Source organism: Apium graveolens, chromosome 3 (genome assembly GCF_009905375.1).
Source record: "Apium graveolens cultivar Ventura chromosome 3, ASM990537v1, whole genome shotgun sequence".
Lineage (NCBI taxonomy): Eukaryota > Viridiplantae > Streptophyta > Magnoliopsida > Apiales > Apiaceae > Apium > Apium graveolens.
In genome coordinates this window covers 8,709,245-8,733,983 of record NC_133649.1, presented here as the reverse complement: position 1 = coordinate 8,733,983, position 24,739 = coordinate 8,709,245, and the positions used below count along the sequence as shown (strand labels likewise).

Sequence of the window (24,739 nt, the reverse complement as noted above, 5' to 3'; positions counted from 1 at the left end):
AAAATAATATCTTGACGAATAGCGATATGGAAGAGACCGTGTGAGGACTCCTGCATCCAGCCAAAGAATATCCAAAGGAGCTTGGAGAGCGTTGTGGATAACAGGGCAAGGGTGAGTTGAGACTTCCGGTGACCAGAAAGCTATTGTAAGAGGTAAAAATTCTGATTCAAATCTGATTGTATGTGATAACATTATAAAATAATGTTTTCTAAGATTATGATGTATAATTAGTATGAGGTTATAGAGATGATTTCATTTAAAATAATGAATTTGTTTTTGTCTATTGCTGATTACATGCAAAAAATAACCATATTAATTAATATGAAACCTACCCTCGCCTTCCCTCTTTAGGGTTGTGTAGATCTTTAAACATATATAACACCCACAAAATTTAGAAATTGAAATTGGAATCTTTAGTGATTGCTGCGATTTGAATTAATGGCCAATTTCTTGGCCCAATTTCAATCCATTAAAAGCTCGTGCGATCGCATCATCGTTGCCGGTAAATTTCTAATTCACTCATTCAAACCCTAATTTCTCACTTCACTTTCCTCAACTAATTTTATTTAACTGTTATTTACTTTGCATCACTTAATTAATTACACTTTTTAATTAATTCATATCCATTTTTCACTACAGCTAGTGTTGATTGTAGTATCAGTGATTGCGAAATTGCTTAGTTTATAGTTGAACTGAAATTGCTGATACGAGTTTGTTGTTGTTCGTTTCGGAATTAAGTTGCGTAATGTAATTCAGTTAAACTATGCGATCACTCGCTCTGTATGTTTGGTTGCGGTTTTACTTGGTGATTATGGATTATTTGTATACAGATCTGTCGAATTCTGTTAGGTGAAATTTGGAGTTGGCATTGATTGGTTGAGCTGATTTGTTTGATTTTACGTATTGATTAAACATTGTCTGTTGTGTTTGGTATACTTTTTACGTAATTAGAATGTATTAGGTATTTGGCAATAGAATTTGTATATGCTTGTTCATTTTTTGGGAGTATTGGGAAAGAACTTTTGTTAGCATTGCGATGAAATAGTTACATATGTATGTGTGTGTGTGTGTACATATATGGTTAGTTTTTGAAAAGGTTTTTGCAGTGTAAAGTGCTTAAAATAACTTGTCCTGTTTTAATGAAGTGATGGCAAGAAGTTAATAGTTTTGTAAGACGTGTTCAATTTAAATGCTTCGTCTACTCCTCCTGCATGTATTCTACTAAGGATACAAACTTTGACTCGGTTGATTTTGTACATATTCGGAAATTCAATGTATGTCAATCGGTGAAAACTGTCTATCAATAGCCTTCATACTCGCTGTTAAAATAAAAAAAGATGAAGCACAATACAAATTATGTACTTTTTAACCCGTCATTATTAAAAGAATTTTTTACTTGGTTAGATCTATATTATATTTTTTTCGAAGTTTTTTTTTTCTTTTTCGCTATCATTTTTTTGTCACATTTGAGACCATGGTTAATATTGCAAACTAGTTTATAATTTTCGTTGTTTAATATTACACATTCATTTTTCGAATCCTTTTCAGTTGAAGATGTGAGCGATTTGTGGCCTCTTGTCAAGAAGGACTTTGAAGAAAGGTTGCCATTAAAAGGAGCTGTTTTGAATAATAAGACGCGCAATCCTGTTTTTCTCGAAACCCTGCCAGTTGAATATATCTTGACAACGGAAGCAAGACTACGTAGTCGATTTCCTCATGAATTATCATTATTTTGGTTCAGAGAACCATACGCAACTGTGGTTCTCGTTACATGTGAGGTAAATCTGAATTCTTTAAAACTTGTAGATAATTTTAAAGTAGCTTTTTTGCTATCCAAATGCTAGAAACAATTTGTTAGTTCTTAGAATAATTTATATGCAACTCGTGACCACCTGAAAATAAGTCGAAGAAATTTTGTCCGTGATCCTGCTCCGGTCCAAATTTCAATATGGATTATATTTTTGGTCCATTACATTTCTAACCTGAAAGCCATATTATAGATTCCTTATATTTTTCAGAGATTCGAACTTTCAGTTATGACAATGTATCTACACACAATAGACACGAGTAAATACTAAATCTTAACACAATTAATGAGAAAATAACATTTTTTTAACACAATTAAGTTACAATACTGATGCACAACAACGTCCCCTATTATAAAGTTTGTAGTAATGTGCACAAACAACATTGCATATAGATGATTCATTATAGGATTATTTAAGGAAAACGAAATGAATGTCACGTGCACTATACATCCATTACGCATCGCCGCAACAGTCTTGCGAATATTTGGAATGCACCATTCCTCCGTCCACAAAATCCGTTTCTTTAATTGAGGTTCTCAAAATCTGAGCTTTTGACTTGTATATTTGTTTTTTGTGTAAGATAATTATGACCTTCTTATTTAGTGATACATTTTCTTTTTAACAAGCTTTTTTAATCTTTAGCTATCTAATGGACTGCCCTCTTGCATAGGATCTTGATGAGTTCAAGACCATCCTTAAACCACGCTTGAAATTAATAGTTCAAAATGATGAACGCGAGTGGTTTATTGTATTTGTATCCAAAGCTCCTCCTCACAATGATCAGGCAACCAAGATGGCAAAAAAAGTGTATGCAAAACTTGAAGTTGATTTTAACTCGAAGAAAAGGGAAAGGTACATATCTAAGTGGTGATATTATGATTTATTCGGAAAGAGTTTAGCGAATACCAGATGGCTTACATGTCATGTACATTTACAGTTACTTCAGTTGAGCTATCATTAGTACAATATGTCAATATCATGACATATATTTTAGAAGATTATCCTATATTATTGTCTCTTTAGTTGTCCTGATATAGGCCAGTCAGACAATTAACAGGCTCATAATGAGAGTGGAATTTGTGGCTGATTCCGAGGTTAAGCAGTTTTGAAGATTATTTTTAATTTATTATCTTATTTGATGTTAAGTATTGTGATAACTTGCTCTTGGGCATAAAATATAATTAAAAATCAGCACTTAAACTATAGATGTATCATAAGCAGGGGTTTTCGTGTAGTATTATGATATTACAAAATTGAGGACACTAATTTTCTTGTGTGATGCTTGAAAAATATTCAGGTGCTGCAAATTAGATGTGCATGGGCCAGAAGCAAATTTTTGGGAAGAGCTGGAGTCCAAAGTCCTGGAGTCCATTAAAAATACTCTTGATAGGCGGATCCAATTTTATGAGGAGGAGATTCGCAAGCTTAGTGAACAGAGGTTTAAGCCAGTATGGAACTTCTGCAATTTTTTTATTCTGAAGGTAGCTTCTCTGCTAAATTAAAATTCTACTGTCAACAAAATTATTTATTTCAGGCTATATGGCATTGTCGGAGTAGTGTATTGTATTACTGTATATCGGTTGACGTGTTTTGCTTCTTTTTACTATATATATCTCTATATATCATTGACTACCTGATGGGATGAATTACCCAAATTAGGCTCTGCGCCGGGTATTTTTGGTCGGTTTTGTTTAATGGCTTCAACCTTGAATTAATTGGACAGAAATAGCACTCTTCTTGCCACAATGACCGGATTTTCTATCTCAAAAATTGATTATGCTTTTTCTACATGTAATGAAAGTTTCCTAAAATGCTCAGCGACAACAGATGCATGTATTTATATTTGTAATATATTCATACAATATGTGTCTGAACTCTCTTATGCTCGTTTCTTGGGTATAGGAAAGTCTGGCTTTTATGTTTGAGATGGCCCATCTGCATGAAGACTCATTACGAGAATATGACGAGCTAGAACTCTGCTACTTGGAAACAGGTGCCAACAATGTGTACTCTGGTTATCAGTTTAATAGTTAACATGCTTGTATTTATCCTTATATTTTGAAATAAAGAAAAGTTACACATAAGAACAGTCTAATTCTTTCGCGAAGTTGAATTTTAGATTAGTTATTTAAGATTGTATTGGGGTTAATTATCAACAAGGTCACTTTTTACACTCAAAGATATCAAGTGGATCACTCAAAATTTTTTGATCTCATTTGAATCATTAAAATCATAAAAAATATCAAATAGATATCTCTAATATGTTTTCGAGAGGTAAACTTTATTTTTCATTGAGTTCCACACATTTTTCTTGGCTGTTAGTATAACCAAATGAAAGGTTATGAATTCCAGTATTTATGAAAATATATTCAAATTTTAAGAAATTTATTTACTATTTATTTTTATTTTTAATTTTATTTTGTTTAATTTATATCAAATAATTAATAAATAAATTTCTTAAAATCTAAATATATTATCATAAATACTAGAATTCATAACCTTTCGTTTGATTATACTTACAGCCAAGAAAATGTGTGGAACTCAATGAAAAATAAAGTTTATTTCTCGAAAAGATATTAGAGGTAACTATTTGATATTTTTTATGACTTTAATGTTTCAAATGAGACCAAATATTTTCGAGTGATCCACTTGATATATTCTATTGTAAAAAGTAACCTAGTTGATAATTAACCCGATTGTATTATATCTCCATAATATTCAGTGAAACCTGTGAGTTGTAAGTATTCTTTTCACCCTAAAAATTGAAGTTCCGGGTCACTTTTCTAACTCTTTGCATATGTTTATAAGTTAATATGGCAGGGAAGCAAAGAGATTTTGGAGGAATGGACCATGGAGACGATCAGGCTGCCCTCTTAAGCCCAGGCAACAAGCCTTTGACACAGATTGTTCAAGACGACTCATTTAGAGCGTTCGAGTTCAGGCAGTATTTATTTGCCTGTCAAGCAAAGGTGTGCAAAACAACTCCCTTATAGTGTTCAGCCTCAGTCTTAAATTGGATAACAACTCACTTTTATAGTATTTTTTCACTCTGTCAAAAATGAGCTTGATTTTTGTAAGAATGTACCTTTTGTTTACTGAAGCTAAAGAAAACAAGATATTAAAAGTTTTCAAGCTTAGGATGTTAGAAAACTTAATTCTTCTCATCAAAAGTTACGAAATATAGGAGTAGTATCCAAGCATATTTAGGCTGTGACTAGGTTAGAGAATACAGATACCACCAAAGCTAGGGTGATAGTATCGTACTTGGGGGAAATTATGGCTAAAGATATTTACAATATCCTAATAGATTATGACTGTATTTCCAAGGCTTCCAATATATTCACTATTCATACCCTGCTCAAATTGGTCTATAATCAGGCATTTCAAACTTAGACCATAGGGGAGGGGGCATTTTACTTTTGAGTCCTTACTCCTAACAGACCAAGCTAATGCTTTTCTTGGCGGAACGTGTAAAGGTAGACTACTAGTTAATGAAATGTCTGTAGATCAGAATATGGTTTGTGCTGGCAGTTGAGATGGATCTATACAAAGGTAAATACAGTATTACTATTAGAAATTGTCAGTCCCGGATATTAAACAAAAGTAATTTCAGTTTTGTTATTACACAACATCATACCTACTTAAATATTCTAACAAAGTTTGGAGCTCTATATTCAACTGCTACTCCGGATCTAATCTCAACAAGTTTCTTCTTTCCATGCCAAATAACATCGTCACTCCTTAAAAGAGAGCATGAAGATAACCCTTTGGCTGAAGTCAATCAGATCTACACACACTATATGTATGACCAATGAGAGAATAGTATGCTGTTTCGAAGAGCTGAGTGCAAGTATCTCAAAAATGCTGTGTATGGTTTCCATGTGACAAACACAGCATGCATATACAAACTTACTGCTATTGCATTGTAGGAGAAATTTGACCCTGGTAAGAATGGAAAGATATATTAATTATCCCACAACGGGTAGTATACTTTCTTTTGAACAGGAAGAGGTGCAATGCCTCTATTAAATTAATGGGTAACTAAAGAAATTTCAAGGTTCTTTCCTTTAATTTTTGGAGTTCAACAAATGCTGAAAAATATCTGATTAATTTGTTAATGTCTAACCGCTCTGTGGCTTTGACGTCTTAAGTATCACTTTTCTGTAAAATGTGTTTCTGTGTTGAATGCGTGTATTTTAATTTATACAGCTTTTATTCAAACTAAGTCGTCCTTATGAGGTTGCATCAAGGGGTTATGCATTTATAATGAGCTTCTCAAAGGAACTGGTCCAGCATGAGGTACTTCTGTTTTGTTTAATCTGTCCGCGCTCATTGCTTTGAATAAAAATACAATACTGTTTCCACATCTTTCCTTTTTACATTCTTCCTTATTCTGCTTCTGATGGAGCTCTTTGCAGAAAATATTACCATTTTGTACAAGTGAAGTATGGATGATAACAGCTTGCTTGGGATTAATTGATGCAACTGCGTCGCGCTATAGTGATGGACTAGTTGCACCTGATACAGAAAAAGAGTTTCACCGTGTTCAGGGAGATCTATATTCCCTATGCCGGACTAAGGTACAGATTCATACGCTTTACAAGATATTTAATCATTAGTTATGATTTTTTGCTTCAAAAAGGTTCTGTGAAAGAAAATCGACCCTAGACATATTTTTGCTAGCAGACATATTTGGTGAACAGATGATGATATCATAAATATCTATGTTTAATTGTTTATTAATCATAAAGAGAGAAACAGTAGCGTTCTTTTTCATCCTTTTGACTGGAGTACAAAGTTTGCTAGCAATTACCTTCTTGTTGAACTTTACCCATCCTTGTGGCAGTTTATGAGGCTTGCATATTTAATTGGTTACGGACCTGATATCGAAAGAAGTCCTGCCAACAGGTGTGTACCTTTGACATCCTGTTTGAGGATAAATACTAAATATTGCAATGAATGATCTATTTCCTTTAAAAGTTTCTTTTGTACAGTCAGAGTCTCCTGTTCCTTTATAATAAAAATATAAAATATTTACATCCCACCTTTCTTTCCAAAAGTGCTTCACTCAGCATGCTACCTTGGCCAAAGCCAGCGACCTGGCCTTCAGTTCCAGCTGATGCTTCGCCTGAAGTACTTGAGAAAGAAAAGGTATGTTCATCATGATGTTATAGTCATTGAGCATTTGATTCTTGAAGAATTTATGGTAATTCATAACGTCATAATAAAGTCTTCAAGACCAATATTAAAATAACATCTAATCACAGATTTAATAGTGCCTCAGCGGCCAGCTTATCAAACCATGACACTAATAAATTGATCTATAACAGATGGTATTTCTTGCAAGTTTATGAAATGAATAAACTGTTCTATAACTATGAGTCATGTTTGATTGTCCTACATATCAGCTTTCCTCTATGTTATATGGACACAGGTGTATTACTCATGGAAAGTCAGACAGTTGACCACTATATATACAGAACAAAAATTCATAATTGCAATTATGAATTGAAGAGTACCTACCCCCTTGTTCTGTGTCTTCTAGATAAATAAAGATCTTGTAATATTTTTCTATAAATTATGAAGCTACTACCAAATTATTACATCGAGGGTGATATATGTGCAGATGATTCTTCATGCTACTCCAAAGATCAAACATTTTGGAATTCAGAGAAAATCACTGCCTCTTGAACCCTCAATACTACTGCGTGAAGCCAATCGTAGGAGGGCTTCCCTTTCTGTTGGAAATGCTTCAGAATTGTTCGACGGCCAATCTGGTTTTATGGATGGGTAATGGATGTAAATGTATTATTACAAATAGTGTTATTCTTGAGAGCCTTGCAATCCAAAGTCTACAAGATATAGAATTGGGAGCAGGATGCACTTATATTGCACAAGTTATATTGTTGCCTTTTTTATTTAAGTTAACATTGTATTGGAAGGAACGCTGTAGCAAATTGCAACCCCTTGTACCCCCAAATCTATGCTCAAGAAAGGATCCTGCTTCAGTATTATTAATAATATCTTTTTCTTTTCTAAAAGATCTAATTTTGTAGTCAATGATCTTTTAGTTCTAATTATATTGCTATGTACTGACAGCTCAGATTCGGAACTAAGACGGGCTCCAGCACCTAAAGTAAATGCAGTTACCATGTCACGAACTAATTCTTCTCCAGGAAACTTTGAAAGCCTAATTGACCGACCGATGAGACTTTCTGAAATCTATGTTGCTGCAGAGCATGCTTTGCAGAAAACAATATCAGATCCTGGTTTATGGAAATGTATGTCATCTGTAGAGGAGTTTGAGGTAAGCAGCTTAACGGAAAGTTTTGCATTGAAGTTTCTCTAAACAATTGTAATATTTTTATCAGCATATCTATTAAGGAAAGGACTTGTAAAAAAGTATAACTTCAACCCAGTGTGTGGTTGAGAATTATAATAATGCATTACCTCTAAAGTTATTGAATGCACAAATATATTTGCTTTCACTGAATCATATGTTGCAACAAATTTCAAATACAATCTCTTATGCTTTAGCATTTTCATAAATTGATACCTATAGATTTTTTTGTGAAACTGCATAATGTTATTTTGTGTCGATAGAGAATATGTTTGGGTACTGCAAACTTTCTCTGACTGTTTAAATATGTCTATGTCAGAGAAAGTATCTACAGCTATCTAAAGGTGCTGCTGATAATTATCATCAGTCATGGTGGAAACGGCATGGGGTTGTACTTGATGGAGAGATTGCAGCTGTTTGGTACAAGAATGGTAATTATGATCTAGCCGCTAAGTCGTATGAGAAAGTTTGTGCTCTTTATTCTGGGGAAGGATGGCAAGATCTGTTAGCAGAAGTTCTTCCCAATTTAGCTGACTGTCAGAGAATACTCAATGATCAAGCTGGCTACCTATCATCTTGTGTTAGATTGCTGTCACTAGACAAAGGCTTATTCTTGGTTAAAGAACGCCAAGCTTTTCAATCAGAAGTTATTCATCTTGCACACAGTGAAATGAAGAACCCTGTACCCCTAGATGTGTCATCCTTAGTGACATTTTCCAGCAATCCCGGGCCACCAATGGAAATATGTGATGGAGATCCTGGAACATTGTGTGTTACTGTATGGAGTGGGTTTCCAGATGATATAACTCTTGAAGCACTTAGCCTAACTCTCACGGCTACCAATTCTGCTGATGAAGGTGTCAAGGTGTTGCTTCTTGTTTTCCCAAACTAATCGGTTCTGTGCCAATTTATAATTTATTAGTTTCTTATAAAATTTATAATGACATTTCTCTTTGCTGATTTTTAGGCGATAAAGAGTTCTGGTGAAACAGTTTTAAAGCCTGGCAAGAATGCCATCGCCCTTTCCTTACCTCCACAAAAACCCGGTTCTTATGTTTTGGGCGTTCTTACAGGTCGCATTGGCCACCTGATATTTAGATCTCATAATTTCTCCAGAGGCGGACCTGGAGACAGTGACGATCTTATGAGTTATGAGAAGCCAACAAGACCTATCTTGAAGGTACTGTTGCTTTCTTTTCTTTCTACAGAAGAATTAAAATACTGTTTTTACCCTACTATGCTTTGATAGGGTAATATTAGTTCTATATGATGATCTGCATTGTGGATAAGTAACAAGTTATGCTGAGAATCAGAAAAAGAATGAAAGATTCAGTAAAATCGTGATCTTATTTTATGTCATAAAAATTGGCAAATCTTGATCTTATTCCATAAAAATTGGTGCATTGCGATCTAATTTTCTTTTATGAAAATTGATAAATTCCTCCTCAGTCTTGCACTCTAATTTCTAACATAGAAGTTAAAGAGTAGTTTGTAAGTAGCTTTTATTTCTTAATTATTAGGTGCTCCAACCAAGGCCTTTGGTTGACCTGGCTGCAGCTGTTTCTTCTGCTTTGCTATTAAATGAATCTCAGTGGATGGGAATTATTGTAAAGCCGATCAATTATTCCCTTAAGGGCGCTTTCTTGCACATTGACCCCGGTCCCGGTCTAGTAATAGAGGAGACACGCGTCATTGAAATGGAAAGGTACGATAATGCAGGTGTTGATTACCTAAAGAGTACCAGGAGTGAAGATTCTGCTGCTGATGTACATTCTGAGCAGCTAACTCTTCAGGACAGTATACTAGAATTGCCAGAATGGGCAAGCAATATAACTTCTGTTATATGGATTCCTGTGAAAGCCATTAGTGATGAGCTTGTTAGAGGGACATCTGAAGGTGAGTGTTGTAATGAACTTTTGTTCATTGTCTAAAATACTTGTCCAGGACAAATTTCAACTTTGTATTTCTCTAATTACTGTATATGCAACTTATCCGTCAGGGGTGGATAATCCGCCGAGACAGAGTCTAGTGGATGGATTGAGGACTATAGCTTTAAAACTTAATTTCGGAGTATCACACAACCAGACATTTGAGAGGCACTTCTTATTCCACTCTCATTCATTCTGATTCTGTGCATATATGCTAATAGGTTTGTATCCTGCAATTTAGTTTAATTTACACCCTTCTCTCTAATTTTCAGTACCATAGCAGTTCATTTTACGGACCCATTTCATGTAAGCACGAGGGTCACCGACAAATGTAATGATGGCACAATGCTTTTGCAGGTACTTATATTTTGTAGGCATACATTGTCGTGATTCTAAAGTAGTAGCGACAACATGCATACCTATACTTCTTGGACCTATCTTCTGTCATGCATAGTCTCGACTGTGTAGCCATTAGCCAATTAAGACCATATTCTCGCATGTTTATATTAAATAGGAATCATGTTGTATTGCTCTATCCACTATGAAGCAAGTAACCATCGTAGATTATGCTCTCCCAAGAGTCTATATGCGACTTTTTCTTCGAGATATACTTATGTAATGATACTATCGAACTTGTGGTTCTTTGGACGTAGCACTTCACATAAAGTTCATGTTTTTGTTTGTGAACTGCTTGCCTCAAACTTTTTTTTAAAATTTCTTCTGAAACTATCACTCCTGTATGCTTTTCACAAGGTGATACTACATTCACAAGTAAAAGCTACATTTACAATCTATGATGCTTGGATGGACCTCCAAGATGGATTTGTTCACACTGGACAAGGTGATGGGCGACCAGCTTCAGCTTTTTTCCCACTAGTCATTTCCCCAACATCTAAAGCTGGAATTTTGTTCAGTATATGCCTTGAGAGTATGAATACGGAAGGTAATTTTGGTCGCTTCTCATTTTGATTCATTCTCAGGGTGACTCGTTCATAAATCATAACCATGTACTTTTAACATTTACACCGGACTTTATAAGTTTTAAACATTGAATCTAACTTTTTTTTAAAGCAAATGAAAAAGAAGGGAAGTGAAGGAAATAAATAAAAACAACTTTCACTAGTGTGCTGCTGATTTTTTACATGTCAAGGAGAGTGATTAGAAGGGATATGGATGGAAGATGACAAAATTCAGTAAGAAAAATAAAATTATATCTGGAATTCTATATTAAAATAATTATAAAGTTTTCATATTCTTACTATCCTGCATCCTACTTTTTGAGTAAAAGTGGGATTAATCTTACTAGTAACTTTTCTTTCGTCCCTAATGGGAACACACACGAGAGCCATTTTTTTTCCACTTCACTTCCAGTATCTGATTTCTTTTATATTTAAAACTTGGGAGCAGTCTCAGGCTCCATTTTTTTGGTGTAAATTATCAGGTAAAAGAAACAAGTTTGTAAGATATTTTCTTAACTTCCTGAGATGTAAATATCTACGCTACTTTCTCTGGTTTATTTTATTTGACTTGCAAAATGTTTTCCTTTGACTAATTTTCCTAAACAAACATAAAAATTTGGGAAGATAGTTTCTTGTAATATATTTTACACCAGACAAGCAGAGCCTTGGTACTCGTTCAACTAGAATGCAACATTTTAAACAGCTCACTCGTGTTATTTTTCTTTCTCAGATGAACCCAAGAAGCTTCGGGATGATAGTATATTGAATATAAAATACGAAATTTTGGGTAACAGAAATGTTGGAGCACATAGCCCTGTGGCTTTGCAGCCTAGTGGAACTCAAAATGCTACTGAACACTTGACATTTAGGTGTGCTATCGGTTTACAGAGGCCTGTACTGGACCCCTGCCTTGCAGTTGGTTTTCTTCCTCTTCCTTCAAGTGGTCTCAGAGTTGGACAGCTCGTTACCATGAAATGGAGAGTTGAAAGATTAAAATATTTTGACGATAGTGCTGTATCTGAAAACAAAGTAAGTTAAATCCTCTCTTATTTTGTTAATTAGACCTTGTTAATGGTGAAGACGAATATTAGTATTCGTCTGTTTCTCACAGAAATAATTCTATTATTTAAGAAAAAAATGGTAGGGATTAACAGAAATTTCATTCTGCTGCAGAAATTTGGAGGGTTAATGTTTATCCTTGCCAACTAGGTTACGTTACTAATAAATATCAATCGACTCACTTCTTATTTTTGTTAGGTTATATAGGTCATTTTCCTTCTATTTGGAACTTTATCATAGGTAGTTTGATGATGGAGAATAACACCTCTGCTTTAATAGGTGCATTGTAGCTTCTTACTAATTTGATGAGGGGGTGAAATATGTGGCGGAATGCAGGATAGACTTACATGGACTAGCATATGTGACTATATAGAAGGGACAGTTTTACTGATTAGCTAATTAATAATAGTTGGCAGAGTTTAACTCCTATGAAGTAATTTTTGAAACCATAAAAGTTAATAATTTAATCAGGTTATTGATTTCTTTATATATTAATAATTCATTAATATGTTAATGTAGTTCAGTTCTCATACTACTTTAAGCTTCTTATATTATAAATAGACAAATAATACATAGAAAACAGATAATTTTGTGTATTTAAATATTTAGTCAAATTATCATAGTTTGATCGTTATATATTACTAAAATTAAAATTTACACCAAGTAGATACATGGTTAATGTATAAACTAACATTAACAAAGTATATCACAAATAATAAAGTAATCTCGTCTCTCTTAGAAGTTATAGCAAGTGATTATTTAAATAGTAGTGCTAGAGGTACCAAAATTTGGTCCCAAATGACGTGGCATTTCTAACTTGACAATACGGGATGATGTTATTGGTGGGATTTATGTGAATGCAGGGGGTCCACTATTCTTAATTGATTTGTAGTCAATCAATGCATGACACGTGGCATTTGGGATCTATTTTGGGTACCAATTTGGTACCTTTAGTATAATTCTTTTAAAAAAATTATGGAAATTAGAACGTGATGACATTTCCAGGGGAAATGTAAAGTGAAATGTGAAACCTATTAATTACAAGAACAAACATGTATATTCATACTATGAATATACTATGCAAAAACCTTTTTATTTAATCAAGTACATTTACTATTGATTAATAGTACTTGTACCTAATGCAGTTCTATAATAAATATGCTGTTTTTTCCCGAAGACCGTGGGGGAGACCAGAAACGAAAGCTTGTCTTCTATTTCAGCCCAACTATATAATATTTGTAAAAGCTTGCTTTTTAAACCTCGTTAGGTTTTGTAGCTTGTACTTTTAATGCAGCCCAACTTTTATAGTCTAATAAAAATGTAATAGTCCCTCCTCCCTCCGTCCGATAAACGTTATCTATTTTACTTGTCCCAAAAAAATTTCCACTTTCAAAAATTTAGGTAAATTATGCTTTAAATATGGTAAAATTTCACAAATGTTGTATAATATGATTATACGACTATACGGAAATTAAAGTATATTTACAGTAAACCAAATATGTTTTTTGGTTGATAGACAAAATGAATGGGATGGATGGGACTATGGGAGTGTAAGGGATGGAAATTATGTTGTTAAATAATTAAGCTAATCTTCAATCATAGTATACTTTGTCAACTGAGATTTTAGAAGTTCATTTATGAAAGTAGCTCAATTTTTAGGGTTATACAATAAAAGGGTGTGACAACTTAAATCTTATTTTTAAGCCTAAATTGCTGGCGACTAACTGATGCTAGATTATCTTCTGTTTGGATTTGTAGTATAGTAAAGATGTGAATCTGGCAATTAGTTTATGTATGAAATTGGTCGGTGACCTATGTGTTATGTTGGAAATATACTCTCTCTTAAATGGGTGAATTAATTATTTATGAAGTTAGGGCAGTCGGGACAGTGATAAAATACCAGCAAATTGAGGTTATACTGAATTGAGAATATCTAATTTACCTGTTGCCAATTACTCTTTCTGTGGTTTCATGGTCGCGAGAACCCTTAAGTAGATTTTGTTGTTTTGTTTGTGGTCATGGCTTAAAGAAAAAAAGTCTGAATTTTCTTTCCCTCTAGCCATTCTTATCCTTTTTTCTACCAATCTCCCCTCCAACACACACACAAAAATGTGTTCTTCACTTTTCTTGTGCAAACTCAGCTGGTTATTTGGAGATTGTGATCCTGTTACACTAAATTTAGGTATGTAACTGGGGAACGTGGATGTCTTTGATTTATTTGTGCAGCAGAACGAAGTATTGTATGAAGTTAGTGCGAATTCTGAGAATTGGATGATTGCTGGGAGGAAGAGAGGTTATGCAGATCTATCCAAAGATGAAGGTGTCCAAATCCTTTAATCTGTTTACATTTATCTTATATTCAATCACACTATTATTTTGTTTTTTAAGCAGTCAATAAATGTTTGCACTATGCTTTCTTCAGCATTTAAAAATAATTATATTGCGTTGCTACAGGTTCAAGGATAGTAGTCTCTATCTTATGTGTCCCACTTGTTGCTGGATATGTTAGTCCGCCTCAATTGGGGTTGCCAGATGTGGGTAAGACAACTATAAGTTGCAATCCTCCTGGTCCTCACTTGGTCTGTGTCCTGCCTCCACCTCTGAGCTCTTCTTTCTGTATACCTGCCTGATGTCATAGCTTTGTAAGTGGCTGTAGAACTGTTTACGTGTAGGTGTTGAATTGATGTAGCCAGTTGTTGATCAGTAAGCTTTGTAACTAAAAAAGAAGGGTACAGGGATTTATAAATTTTGTTTTTGTAGCTGATGAAAATGAGGAACATCTGGTGGTTTTTAGACCATGACACTATTTCGGCTACCCTGCGTTTTTATAATTGTATAGCTGTACTATGTTGTAGACCGGCAAATCTGAGTCTTTTTTTTGTTGTAAAATCATTTTTATGAGGCAATGTATACAATGAAATTTCTATTTTTCATACATGTAAAGAGTATGTCGGAATTCTGTTAACGTTGCTCTGCATTCATGTTCTTGCGTAAATGCGCCAGAGGAATGAACATTTAGTAGTTTGGGGATTGAACTCATCTAATTGGATTTTCCCCAATCATATTATCATAATTCTAATTGTGACAACATTTATGGAAAGGCCAAAGAAAGATGTCTTGGAAGGCTTGTTCGAGTTAAACATTTAATTTATGGTTTTTAAAAAGCTGTTGACTAGATTTACTTTTTACATATGAAATTTACAATTTCATTTAACGGACTGTCGAGTGTTGACAGTGTGTTGGTTTATTATTATTTATTATGTATCACACAACAATAATAATATGGCCAACTGTAACCTTAACGTGTCAGTCATCCACTCAACCATAACTTAGTTACCAAGTTTGCAACTCCAGTCATCCGTCAACTGAAAACCTATGTTTGTCTATATATGTAAAAATAGAAACATATTTAGCATATAGAGTAGCTACTAGCTAGACTTGTTGTGCACCAACACCAGCACACAAGAAAACCAGATCTTATAAACACACACAGAGAGAGAGAGAGAGAGAGAGAGAGAGAGAGAGAGAGAGGACAGAGGGAAGGACAGAGGGAGAGGGGGGAGAGAGGGAAGGACAGAGGGAGAGGGGGGAGGGAGGGAGAGAGAGAGGGAGAGAGAGAGAGGGAGGGAGGGAGAGAGAGAGAGAGAGAGAGAGAGAGAGAGAGAGAGAGAGAGAGAGAGTTGTGATGGTGTGCATCTGCTTCTTGGTAGATCAAAGGAGAATGAAGAAGAACATGAAGCCAGTAGCAGCAACATGCTCGCGGTGTGGTTGTAGTGCAAAGGTAGCTGACATGGAAACATCCACAAGATTTTGTAAAATCCCATTTTATTGGAACTCTTACAAAGCCATTATCTGTACTTATTGTGGAGCTACTCTTAAATCTTACCCATAACTCACTGGTTATATCATATCTATATACACTTGTATATATATTTATTATTTTTGGTCTCTTTCATCACTCTAGTCCACTTCATGTATTGCTTGTTCCTGCTTCTGTCCGAGATTCTTGGAATGAAGATGTACAGTAAATATGCCGGGATAAATTAAAGTTGGTTACTCTGCAAATCAACTAATCCATTTTGAAACTACAAAGAATATAAAACTACATCAAAATTATTCACGGTATATGAGAAATAACAATCATTTTATTTTTACAAAATTGTTGTCACATGAATTTTACTCTATTTTTTCAACAAGCATTCATTTACGAGTTCAATTTAAAGCGCTAGTCTTTTTTGGTGGGCTAAATGATTTAAGAAAAATTCACAAATTTGGATATAACTTTGATTACGATGGAGTAATTTCTCAAACAAATATAATTCATACGTTATATGATGAGTAATGTTTGGTATCCCAAATTCATTTTTAAAAAGTTCCCGAAAGACATATGATAATATTTGTCACGTTTTAATTTATTAGTGCATCTGTATTCATCTTATATACACGGAATCTCATTTTATTATAAAAAAGTTATTAAATATGAATCTGACATATCAGTATTTTGAAGTTCGATGATGATTTTGGTAACGGTTTTGAAAAATGTACAGATTAATTTTATCCGGGGATTATATGTAGACTAGTACTACATTAAAGTCTGAACACGTTGAAGTTTAAACGTTGTAAAGTCCCTAGTTCATACGTGGAGCTATGATGAATTATGTTGCAACATTCAAGTCGTGATCAAACTAACTTCCTTAATGTGCATGCTATTTTCATTTTTGGACAGTTGGGGCACCCAGATTATGGTTCGTCGAAAGTGATTACATATTCTATAGTACCAATTAATTGGGAAATTATCAGAGAAGATTTAGTTGAATATTTAACCCTATGCTCAATATGGTGTTACTCTTCGTAATCACAAGTGTCGCTATCAAAAAGGATCCCAAAATTCTTGTCAAATGAGGATACACGTCATTTTTTTATTCTCCATATTTGTTTTAATGTAAGGGACCAATTTTCTTTACGAAAGATTAGTCCAATGCCACAATGACAACTTAGCATTGAAGAACCGTATCGGGAATGCTTTCCGAAACTTTATAATTTCTCTTTTGAATCACCTTTGTTGAATATAGTCACTCTGCTGTTACTTCAGACTTAACAACTCAGCAAAAGCTTGACAACTCATCAAAAGTTTGTTACGATTCTGTTATATTCTAGTTGTGGTATAAAAACAATCCTAATTCTTTCATTCTGTAACTTCAAGAATAAAATTTATATTTCAGTAGCTAATAACTTTTGTTACGAATAACGGTATTTTATAGTAAATGTAGAGCATCTAATTTTAGCTTCTTCTTCATTCCTGCAATTTCATATAATCAATTCTGCAAGTTTTATCATGGTCTCAAAACTTCCATGGTGATTGATCGTGTATTCTAATATCTCTTCAAGCAGAATCATCAAAATTCAGGTAATGCCGTATCTAATCTCTGTAAATCTACAGTTTTCTCATCAATTTGTTTAGATCATACTCGTTATTAAGATCAATTTGCTCATCGTTGCATTTACTTGACATATTATGATGATTTCTGATATTTCGCCTTCATCGCTCTCCTTTTCACACGTCTTCTTCGTAACTTTCATTTTCTGAATGCTAGAGTCATTTCTCGTCACGACGTTTCTCTTTTGTTGAATCTCTTTGAAATCATTCCTTAATTCAATATAATTTGTAACAATCATAAATATGGTTAGTCTGTATTTTGTTCTGTAATCTGTTTGACGAAATACCCGAAGGAAGCAATTCGAGTCAAAATCCTTGGACGAGACCACTGGTTTCGATGAATCAGGATGTTAACTGTCCGTTTTATATACATCCGTTTGATGCCAATACAACACTAACTTGTTTCTATTAAATTCAATGGGACTGGGTATAGCAACCGGAAACGATCAATTATGCTTAGTTTGTCGGCTAAAAACAAACTAGGATTTATAGACGTTTCCGTTAGTAAGCCTGTGGCTACCTCTGTGGATTACAAGGCTTGGGAAAGGTGTAATGATCTTGCGTGTTCTTGGCTATTGTGTAACCTGGATGATTTTATATCAATGAGTGTTTTGTTATTTAAAACGACGAGGGAAATATGGCTAGACTTAGAGGAAAGGTTTGGCTATGCTTCTATGACTCAGATCTTTTCTTTGGAACAACAATTGGCTGATTTGGCACAGGGATCATGTGACGACTGAGAATTTTTCGACGTAATTAAGTCAATAAAGTATGCTTTATGTGATGTGATTATAATTGTGTGATTAAGTGTTGATTAATTGTCTTTACTGTATATTAGAATCTAGGAGCGTAAGTAAAAGCGGTTCAATTTAAAGAGTCAGTTTAGGAGTTAAGCTGTGTTGTCGGGTCTTCAGTTAGAACAGAACCCGTCCTAATAGGGTTTTAAAGTATATGAAATGTGAACTATGTGTTATTATGTGAAATGAAATGTTTAAGTAAAGTATTGCGTCCTAGTGACGTGTTGATCGTTTATCAGAAGCGTAATCGAAACGCTGAGCGTCGGGCCGTCAAGTTGAACGTGACCCGGTACGCGTAGAAAAGGATAAAGATTAAAGAAGGACAAATTTTTTGATCAGACATGAGTTGTTATATGTTCGTATGTGTGTGATTACTTGTCTGTGTGCATGACTACGTGATCTGTGATATTTTTATGAATTTAAGAGAATTATTTGATTTAAATAAAGGTTTATTTAATCTTCACGCATTTTTATAAAATTATCTGAGTAAGATAAAAGCATGGGATTTGTTCAGTTATTGTCATAATAGTCCTAGAGACTTTTGAAAAATAAGGGACGGATTTATTTGTTGGTCGTTGCATTTTAAATTGATTTTTATGTGATAAAATGCTATTACTCGCACGAACTTGCAAAAATCATATAAAATCAACCGTTCGCTCAAAAGTTTATTATGAGTAATGGTTGGAAAGCTAATTTCGAGATATACGTATCAAAATTGTCATTTGCAATAATTTTCGACTTTCCGAGAGAGATATATTTTATATTTGATTTTTATTTTATATGAGTAAAAAGAAAGGTTAATCAAACTCAAAAAGGGATTTAGTAGATTACTAAAATGCCCTTGGCCCTAATACAATATAAATTCTCTTCCCCCCTTTCTTCCTTTCTTTTCCCGTGATCACTCTTTCCCCTCTCTCTCACTTTCTTTTCCTCTCTCTCTCTCGAACACTCTCACTCTCTCTCTCGGCTCTCTTCATCTCTCTTCTCTCTCTCTTGCATGCAACACCCAATATTCACTCAAACACAAAGATATTACCATCTATAGCCTCTATTTTTGGTATACTTCTCAAACTCCATTTGCATGTAAGTGTTTGTGTAAGTGTTTTTGATAATCATCTCTATGGTTGTGTTCAAGGAAATCAATTTCTTGATACAAGATCATAAGAGTAGATTCAAGACGATTTTATGGTTTAAAACTCAAGAGGAGACCCGTTACGGGCTCTCTTAAGTTCGACCACCACCGACCATGATCCAAGGAGAGCCGGTGGAATTTTAATGATGTGTTAATGTGATTTTGAGCCTTGCATGTTTTGGTTCTTGAAAGTTCAAAAAGTGTTTTTGGTATTTCCTTTGAAATTTGAGTATGTGATTGAAAATGGATTGTTTTGATTGTTTGATGTGTGTGTAAGTTATTTGATGCTTAGGAAATCAAATTTGAAGGTTGCATGTGGGTTTTTAGTTCGGCATTGTACTAATAAAAAGGGGAATTAGATTTGATGGCTTGATCTTAGTGTAAACTAAGCTTAATTAGTGTAGAATATGATTGCATGTTAGTTTTAAAGAAGAACAAGTAATGCATGTCATTGTTCGATCTTTGAGATTGTAAATCACGATTTAGCCGAATGAAAAATGGGTTTAGAAGAGATAGATTTGATGATTAAGTGAATGCATGCATGTTGATTGAATAAGGTTTGAGTCATTAGGTGATGTTTGATTTTGTGCTTCGAAAATTTTGATGAAAATGACTTGAATGACTAAGTTAAGGTTTAAAACAAGTTGGAAATGTGATATAAAACTTTGCATGTTAAAATTGATCCTTGCATGTGTGATTTATTGAAAAACCCGAATGGGTCATATGGTTAAAAGATAATTAAGTTGATTTTTGTGAGAATATATGCTAATTATCTTAGTCACTAATAAGAACTTGGTTGCATGACTTTGATTGGATTATGCTATGTTCGAATTTGATAATTAAAGAGGGTGTTGAATTTTGATTCGGTTTTTGGTTTAAAAGAATGCAGCGTAATTGCGAAAACACCCTTTTAATATGCTTACCAAAGAGGTTTATTGTGTTTGATTATATGAGATTGAATTTGAGTATACGTGGTTGTGTTTTATGTGTATAGCCGAATGGAATAAAAGTAGAAAAGCGAATGAATTGGTTCCAATACCTTGCTAAGTAATTGCATGTGAAATTCTAGGAGATAGGTGACTTATTTGTGGTTGTTGTGGTTCGAATTAAAGAATAAAAGAAAAGGAAATAAAGTGGTTTATTATCAAAGAACTCTAAGTGACAGTTATGGTCATAAAAGATTTAGTCGTGAATAAATCATGTACTCGTAAGAGCTATACCAGTATGATTTAAGTCGATTGTCGAGTATATATAAAGGTGCAAATGTTAAGAATAAAGTATATGATGTGTGATGTGCTATGTGCTTATGTGTATAAGCTATACTCGAATATTGAGTCAAGAGTACAATCGAGCTATCGTATTGAGTGATCGTTCCGGGAACGAGAGTTGAGAAACTGATTAAGATTTTGGTTTTTATTGTAGATTCGGAGCGTGAGGGCATTCAGGCTAGGAAAGGAAAGGGTATACTAGGTGGCAGTAGTTCAACCTTCAGGAAAGCGAATTCAGGCAAGTAACTCTCATTACTTGTGAAAATGGTTATAGAGAGGTTATTGTTCATACCATGTAGAGTATGGAACTGTTTAATTAATGAACCCCTATTAATGACTTGAGATACCCTGTCTTTGATCTTGTTAAACTGTTAATGATAAGCTTACTGATTCGACCCTTTTGGTAACCTTTCTTTTCTGTTCAAGATATTTTTTAAGCCATGAACTGTTATAAACCCTATAATTACCTTTACGAACCCTTTGTAATGATACCTTATTTCTTGATCACCCTATTGATCCTTGAAACAGATATTGATCCTTATAATTTAAGTACCTTGTTATCCCTGATTCAGAATCCTTGGAGTTGTTCCTTGCTTGTCTTTGAATCACTTCCTTAACTTTGATTTCTTGAAATTTGATTTAAGAATGAGTTTCGACTTGAAAGAGTCCGAATGATTTCATATTCTTGGTAATGATAAAATGAATTTAGAAAAATCTACTTTTTCCAACTCAAGGTTTTCCAAACGAATTCCTGATGGATTGGGACGTAAGAGGCTAGTGGGACTAGTCCAGTCATGGTAAGAGGCTAGAGGGGCTAGTCCAACTTAAGGCTGAAATTATGCCGATTGGTACATTAAAGATCGGATGGAGGTCGGTACGGGCTGATCACCCGTATTATAATGAAATGAAAAGCTAAAGAGATCCAATCAAGGGTTTTATATTGATTATTTAAAATGGATCTGAAACATCCTGTTCAGTAATTGATTCTTGAAAATGAAAATGGTTTATATTGTTGTGAAAAGAGTTGATTGTGATAATGTGAAGTTTAAAGCTTGAGAACCCTGATTTTAATCTGTTGATCATATAATTGATTCCATATAGTGAAATATTGTTGCTTTCCTTTTTCCGAAAGATCTATTCTGATCCTTTAATGATTTGTGACGAATGTCGGCTTTCACCCTACTTTGAGCCTTGTTCCTTGAAAGCCTCACATTTTTCCTTCATAACCCTTCCTTAACCCAAAAGATGGAAATCTGCCACCTAGAGCAAATAAAGTAGAATACCCTGAGAATGGTAAAGTATATTGTGGATTTTATATCGTAGAACTGCTTTATAGTTACTTGCTGAGTTTTATACTCATATGTTTTATTTTAATCTAACCATGGCAGTTAAGCAAGAAGATGGCCAGGCTTAGGCGCACTGCTCGTAAGAGCGTACCTGGTGGTCCCTATCGTGTTGAGGGCTTCCGGTTGCCAGAGCAGGTAGTGGTATTTCTGAGTGAGCAAACGCTTAGAAGGAAAATTGTAAAGATATAATGGGTTATCAGTCGGTTCCAAGCCGGAATCGATTATGTTTATTTAATATTATTTTAGGGTTGTAAGTTATATTTTATGATTGGTAGTTGTAATCGTGTCTCATACTTTATCCTGTTTGATCCTGTTAGTAGTTAATTGGGGTTTATGCTTATTTAATTATTAGATTAAAGGTGCGTGGGTCCTCATTTCCTAACCCCGAGATTGAGGGCGTCACAAGTTGGTATCAGAGCTACAAGATCTAGTCCTTGAGACAAGTTAAGATTAAAAAGGGGTATTTTGGGTATATTTATATCGCGAGAGAGTTCGACTCATATAGAGTTGAGTTAGACTATTAGGTATAGTCTAAGGAAAGTGTGTGCTAGTGAAAGTGGAAACTAGAGTTGGGGTGTGAGTTAGCTGGAAGCTTTATTTAACCCTAACATTGTTTCTTGGTTGCTGTTTTGTGTTTTCTCTCAGGATCCCAGTAGTGGCAGTGACTCAGATTCAGAGATTAGTTTGACCGGTACCCCAGTGGACCATATTCCACCCTCTTCAGAGGAGCCTGTGTATGTTAGTTCAGACCCAGAGGAGGACCCTTCTGAGAGTAGTGAGATCCCTATGCAAATTTCACCCTTGAGGCCAGATTCAGAGACCCCTGCCCCTGAGCCAGAGTCTGAGATGCCTAAGACTGTACCTGTCAGTGTTGGTGGCAAGTTAACCCAGGATCGAGACTTTGTTTACTCCCGCATTCCTGAGTTGGGAGCTTTGGTGGATAGGCTAGCCCGAGAGTCTAGGCAGAGCGCTTCAGTTATGGATGATGAGTGGCGAGTTCGGGTTAAGTTGGTGGAGCAAGTTGCCCGGAGGAGATTGGATGAGGGACCATCCACTAGTGATGTTGATGCTGAGGCCCGGAGGCTGCATAAGATCATTGCTGGATGTTGGTTGTGTTGAGAGAGATTCTGGAGGATTAGACGGGACTGTTGGTTGAGCCCGTAGTTGTTGTTTTTCAGCGCCAGTAGGCTTTGGGATACTTGGTCAGATGCCGGGATCCCTTTTTCATTTGTTATGTTGTATTTCGGAACTATGTGGTAGTGGTAGTTGGTAGAAGTTAGGGGTAGATAGGGGGATATTTTCCAGTTTTTCCTCTGTTTAACCCTACTATATTATTGTACCTTATTTCAGAACTTGTGATAGCCAGACTTTTCTTTATGTACCTTCGTTTAAATAAATCCATTATCTTGTTTTCCATTGTGCACCCTAAATATCTCATAAACTGTTCTAAATATCATATTTCCGTACAACCATGTTTAAAATTCGTAATACCCTATTCTGTGCCATGATAAAACAACACCGATATGAGAATTATGTAGTAATAGGATTGCATGTGCCAAATTGGGTGAAGCCTAAAACCCGCAAAGAGATTTCATAATAAAATGTTGTTATATATGCCATGCTATTGTATTGCTAAATAATTGCTCAATCAGGTTTGTAAGAAATGGCCAACTCACCAGATCACCAAGAAGAAGAAATACCAACCCAAGACCCAGAAGTAAACCCAGAAACCACCATGATGAGCATACTTGCTCAGCTTTTGCAACAACCTGTGGCCCCTTAGGTTTGCCAGACCCGATTAAAGCGCAGTTGTGGTTAAGAGAAATGGAAAAAGCTTTTGAGTTAGCAGAAGTTAAGGACGACAAGAAAGCTCAGTATGCAAGTTATTACCTTAAAGATGAAGCAAGTTTCTGGTGGGAATCTTCGAAGGCATTGTTGGAAGGTAAGGACTTTACATGGGAAAAGTTCACTGAGATGTTTCTGGAGAAGTATTTGCCAAGCTATATGCAAGATCAGTTGGAGATGAAATTTCTGGACCTTAGGCAAGAGGATATGTCGGTAGCAGAGTATGAAGTAAAATTTTCGGAGCTGTCTAGATTCGTACCTGAGTATGTGAATACGGAGGCAAAGAAGGCTAAGAGGTTCCAATAGGGACTTAATCCATGGATTAGGAGTCAAGTAGCGTTGTTGGAAATCAAGAATTATGCTGCCTTGGTACAGAAGGCAATGATAGTGGAAGGTGAGTGTGAAGCTGCGAGGAGAGAAAATGAAGGAAGAAAAAGGAAATTTGAAAGCTCAGAGCAAGAGCAAGGAAGCTCGAAGTTTAGAGGAAAGTTTGGAAGGAATGGTGGAGGTCAAAACTAAAAGTTTCAGAATTTTAAACCCGGTAACGGAGCTCAGAAGAACCGTTTCCAGAAAACAGGACAACCGGGGAAGGATAAAAGACCTCAGATTCAAGAATGTAAGAATTGTGGAAAGAGACTCCCGGGAAGGTGTAATAAGTTGGACGTAACATGTTTCAAGTGCAACCAGAAGGGACATAATTCTTCAGAATGTCCAAACGGAGCAAAAAAGCCTGACTTGGCTTATTTCAAGTGTGGAAAGGTGCGCCATCTGGCCAGGAATTGCAAGGAGCCTGTTCAAAAGGTTAATGTTCTTAGGATTG

General features: G+C 34.9%; 3 protein-coding genes across 5 annotated transcripts; all 3 read left to right on the top strand.

Annotated features, from left to right (window-relative positions):
* The first annotated feature begins 355 nt into the window (after positions 1 to 355).
* On the top strand, positions 356 to 15,029 carry LOC141711601 (trafficking protein particle complex II-specific subunit 130 homolog). 3 transcript variants are annotated; one of them, XM_074514175.1, is made up of 21 exons: positions 356 to 502; positions 1,549 to 1,778; positions 2,479 to 2,660; positions 3,106 to 3,289; positions 3,711 to 3,801; positions 4,617 to 4,777; positions 6,018 to 6,107; positions 6,227 to 6,388; positions 6,655 to 6,716; positions 6,869 to 6,959; positions 7,435 to 7,598; positions 7,908 to 8,115; positions 8,468 to 9,013; positions 9,116 to 9,328; positions 9,669 to 10,044; positions 10,148 to 10,244; positions 10,349 to 10,433; positions 10,830 to 11,019; positions 11,766 to 12,064; positions 14,324 to 14,414; positions 14,549 to 15,029. In XM_074514175.1, the coding sequence occupies exons 1-21, from the start codon at positions 439 to 441 to the stop codon at positions 14,722 to 14,724; spliced, it is 3,762 nt and encodes a 1,253-aa protein (XP_074370276.1). In that variant the 5' UTR covers positions 356 to 438; the 3' UTR covers positions 14,725 to 15,029. The 3 variants fall into 3 exon arrangements, with proteins under 3 accessions (XP_074370276.1, XP_074370275.1, XP_074370277.1); XM_074514174.1 differs by having other exon boundaries at positions 14,321 to 14,414; XM_074514176.1 differs by having other exon boundaries at positions 14,277 to 14,414; positions 14,549 to 14,786.
* A 654-nt stretch (positions 15,030 to 15,683) lies between these two features.
* On the top strand, positions 15,684 to 16,165 carry LOC141710568 (uncharacterized). The gene has a single exon (XM_074513133.1). It carries the CDS (start codon positions 15,780 to 15,782, stop codon positions 15,984 to 15,986), a length of 207 nt encoding a protein of 68 aa, XP_074369234.1. The 5' UTR covers positions 15,684 to 15,779; the 3' UTR covers positions 15,987 to 16,165.
* Positions 16,166 to 22,121: 5,956 nt separating this feature from the next.
* Positions 22,122 to 23,452, top strand: LOC141710567 (uncharacterized). Its single transcript, XM_074513132.1, has 2 exons — positions 22,122 to 22,209; positions 22,720 to 23,452. The coding sequence occupies exons 1-2, from the start codon at positions 22,129 to 22,131 to the stop codon at positions 23,191 to 23,193; spliced, it is 555 nt and encodes a 184-aa protein (XP_074369233.1). The 5' UTR covers positions 22,122 to 22,128; the 3' UTR covers positions 23,194 to 23,452.
* Positions 23,453 to 24,739: the final 1,287 nt, after the last annotated feature.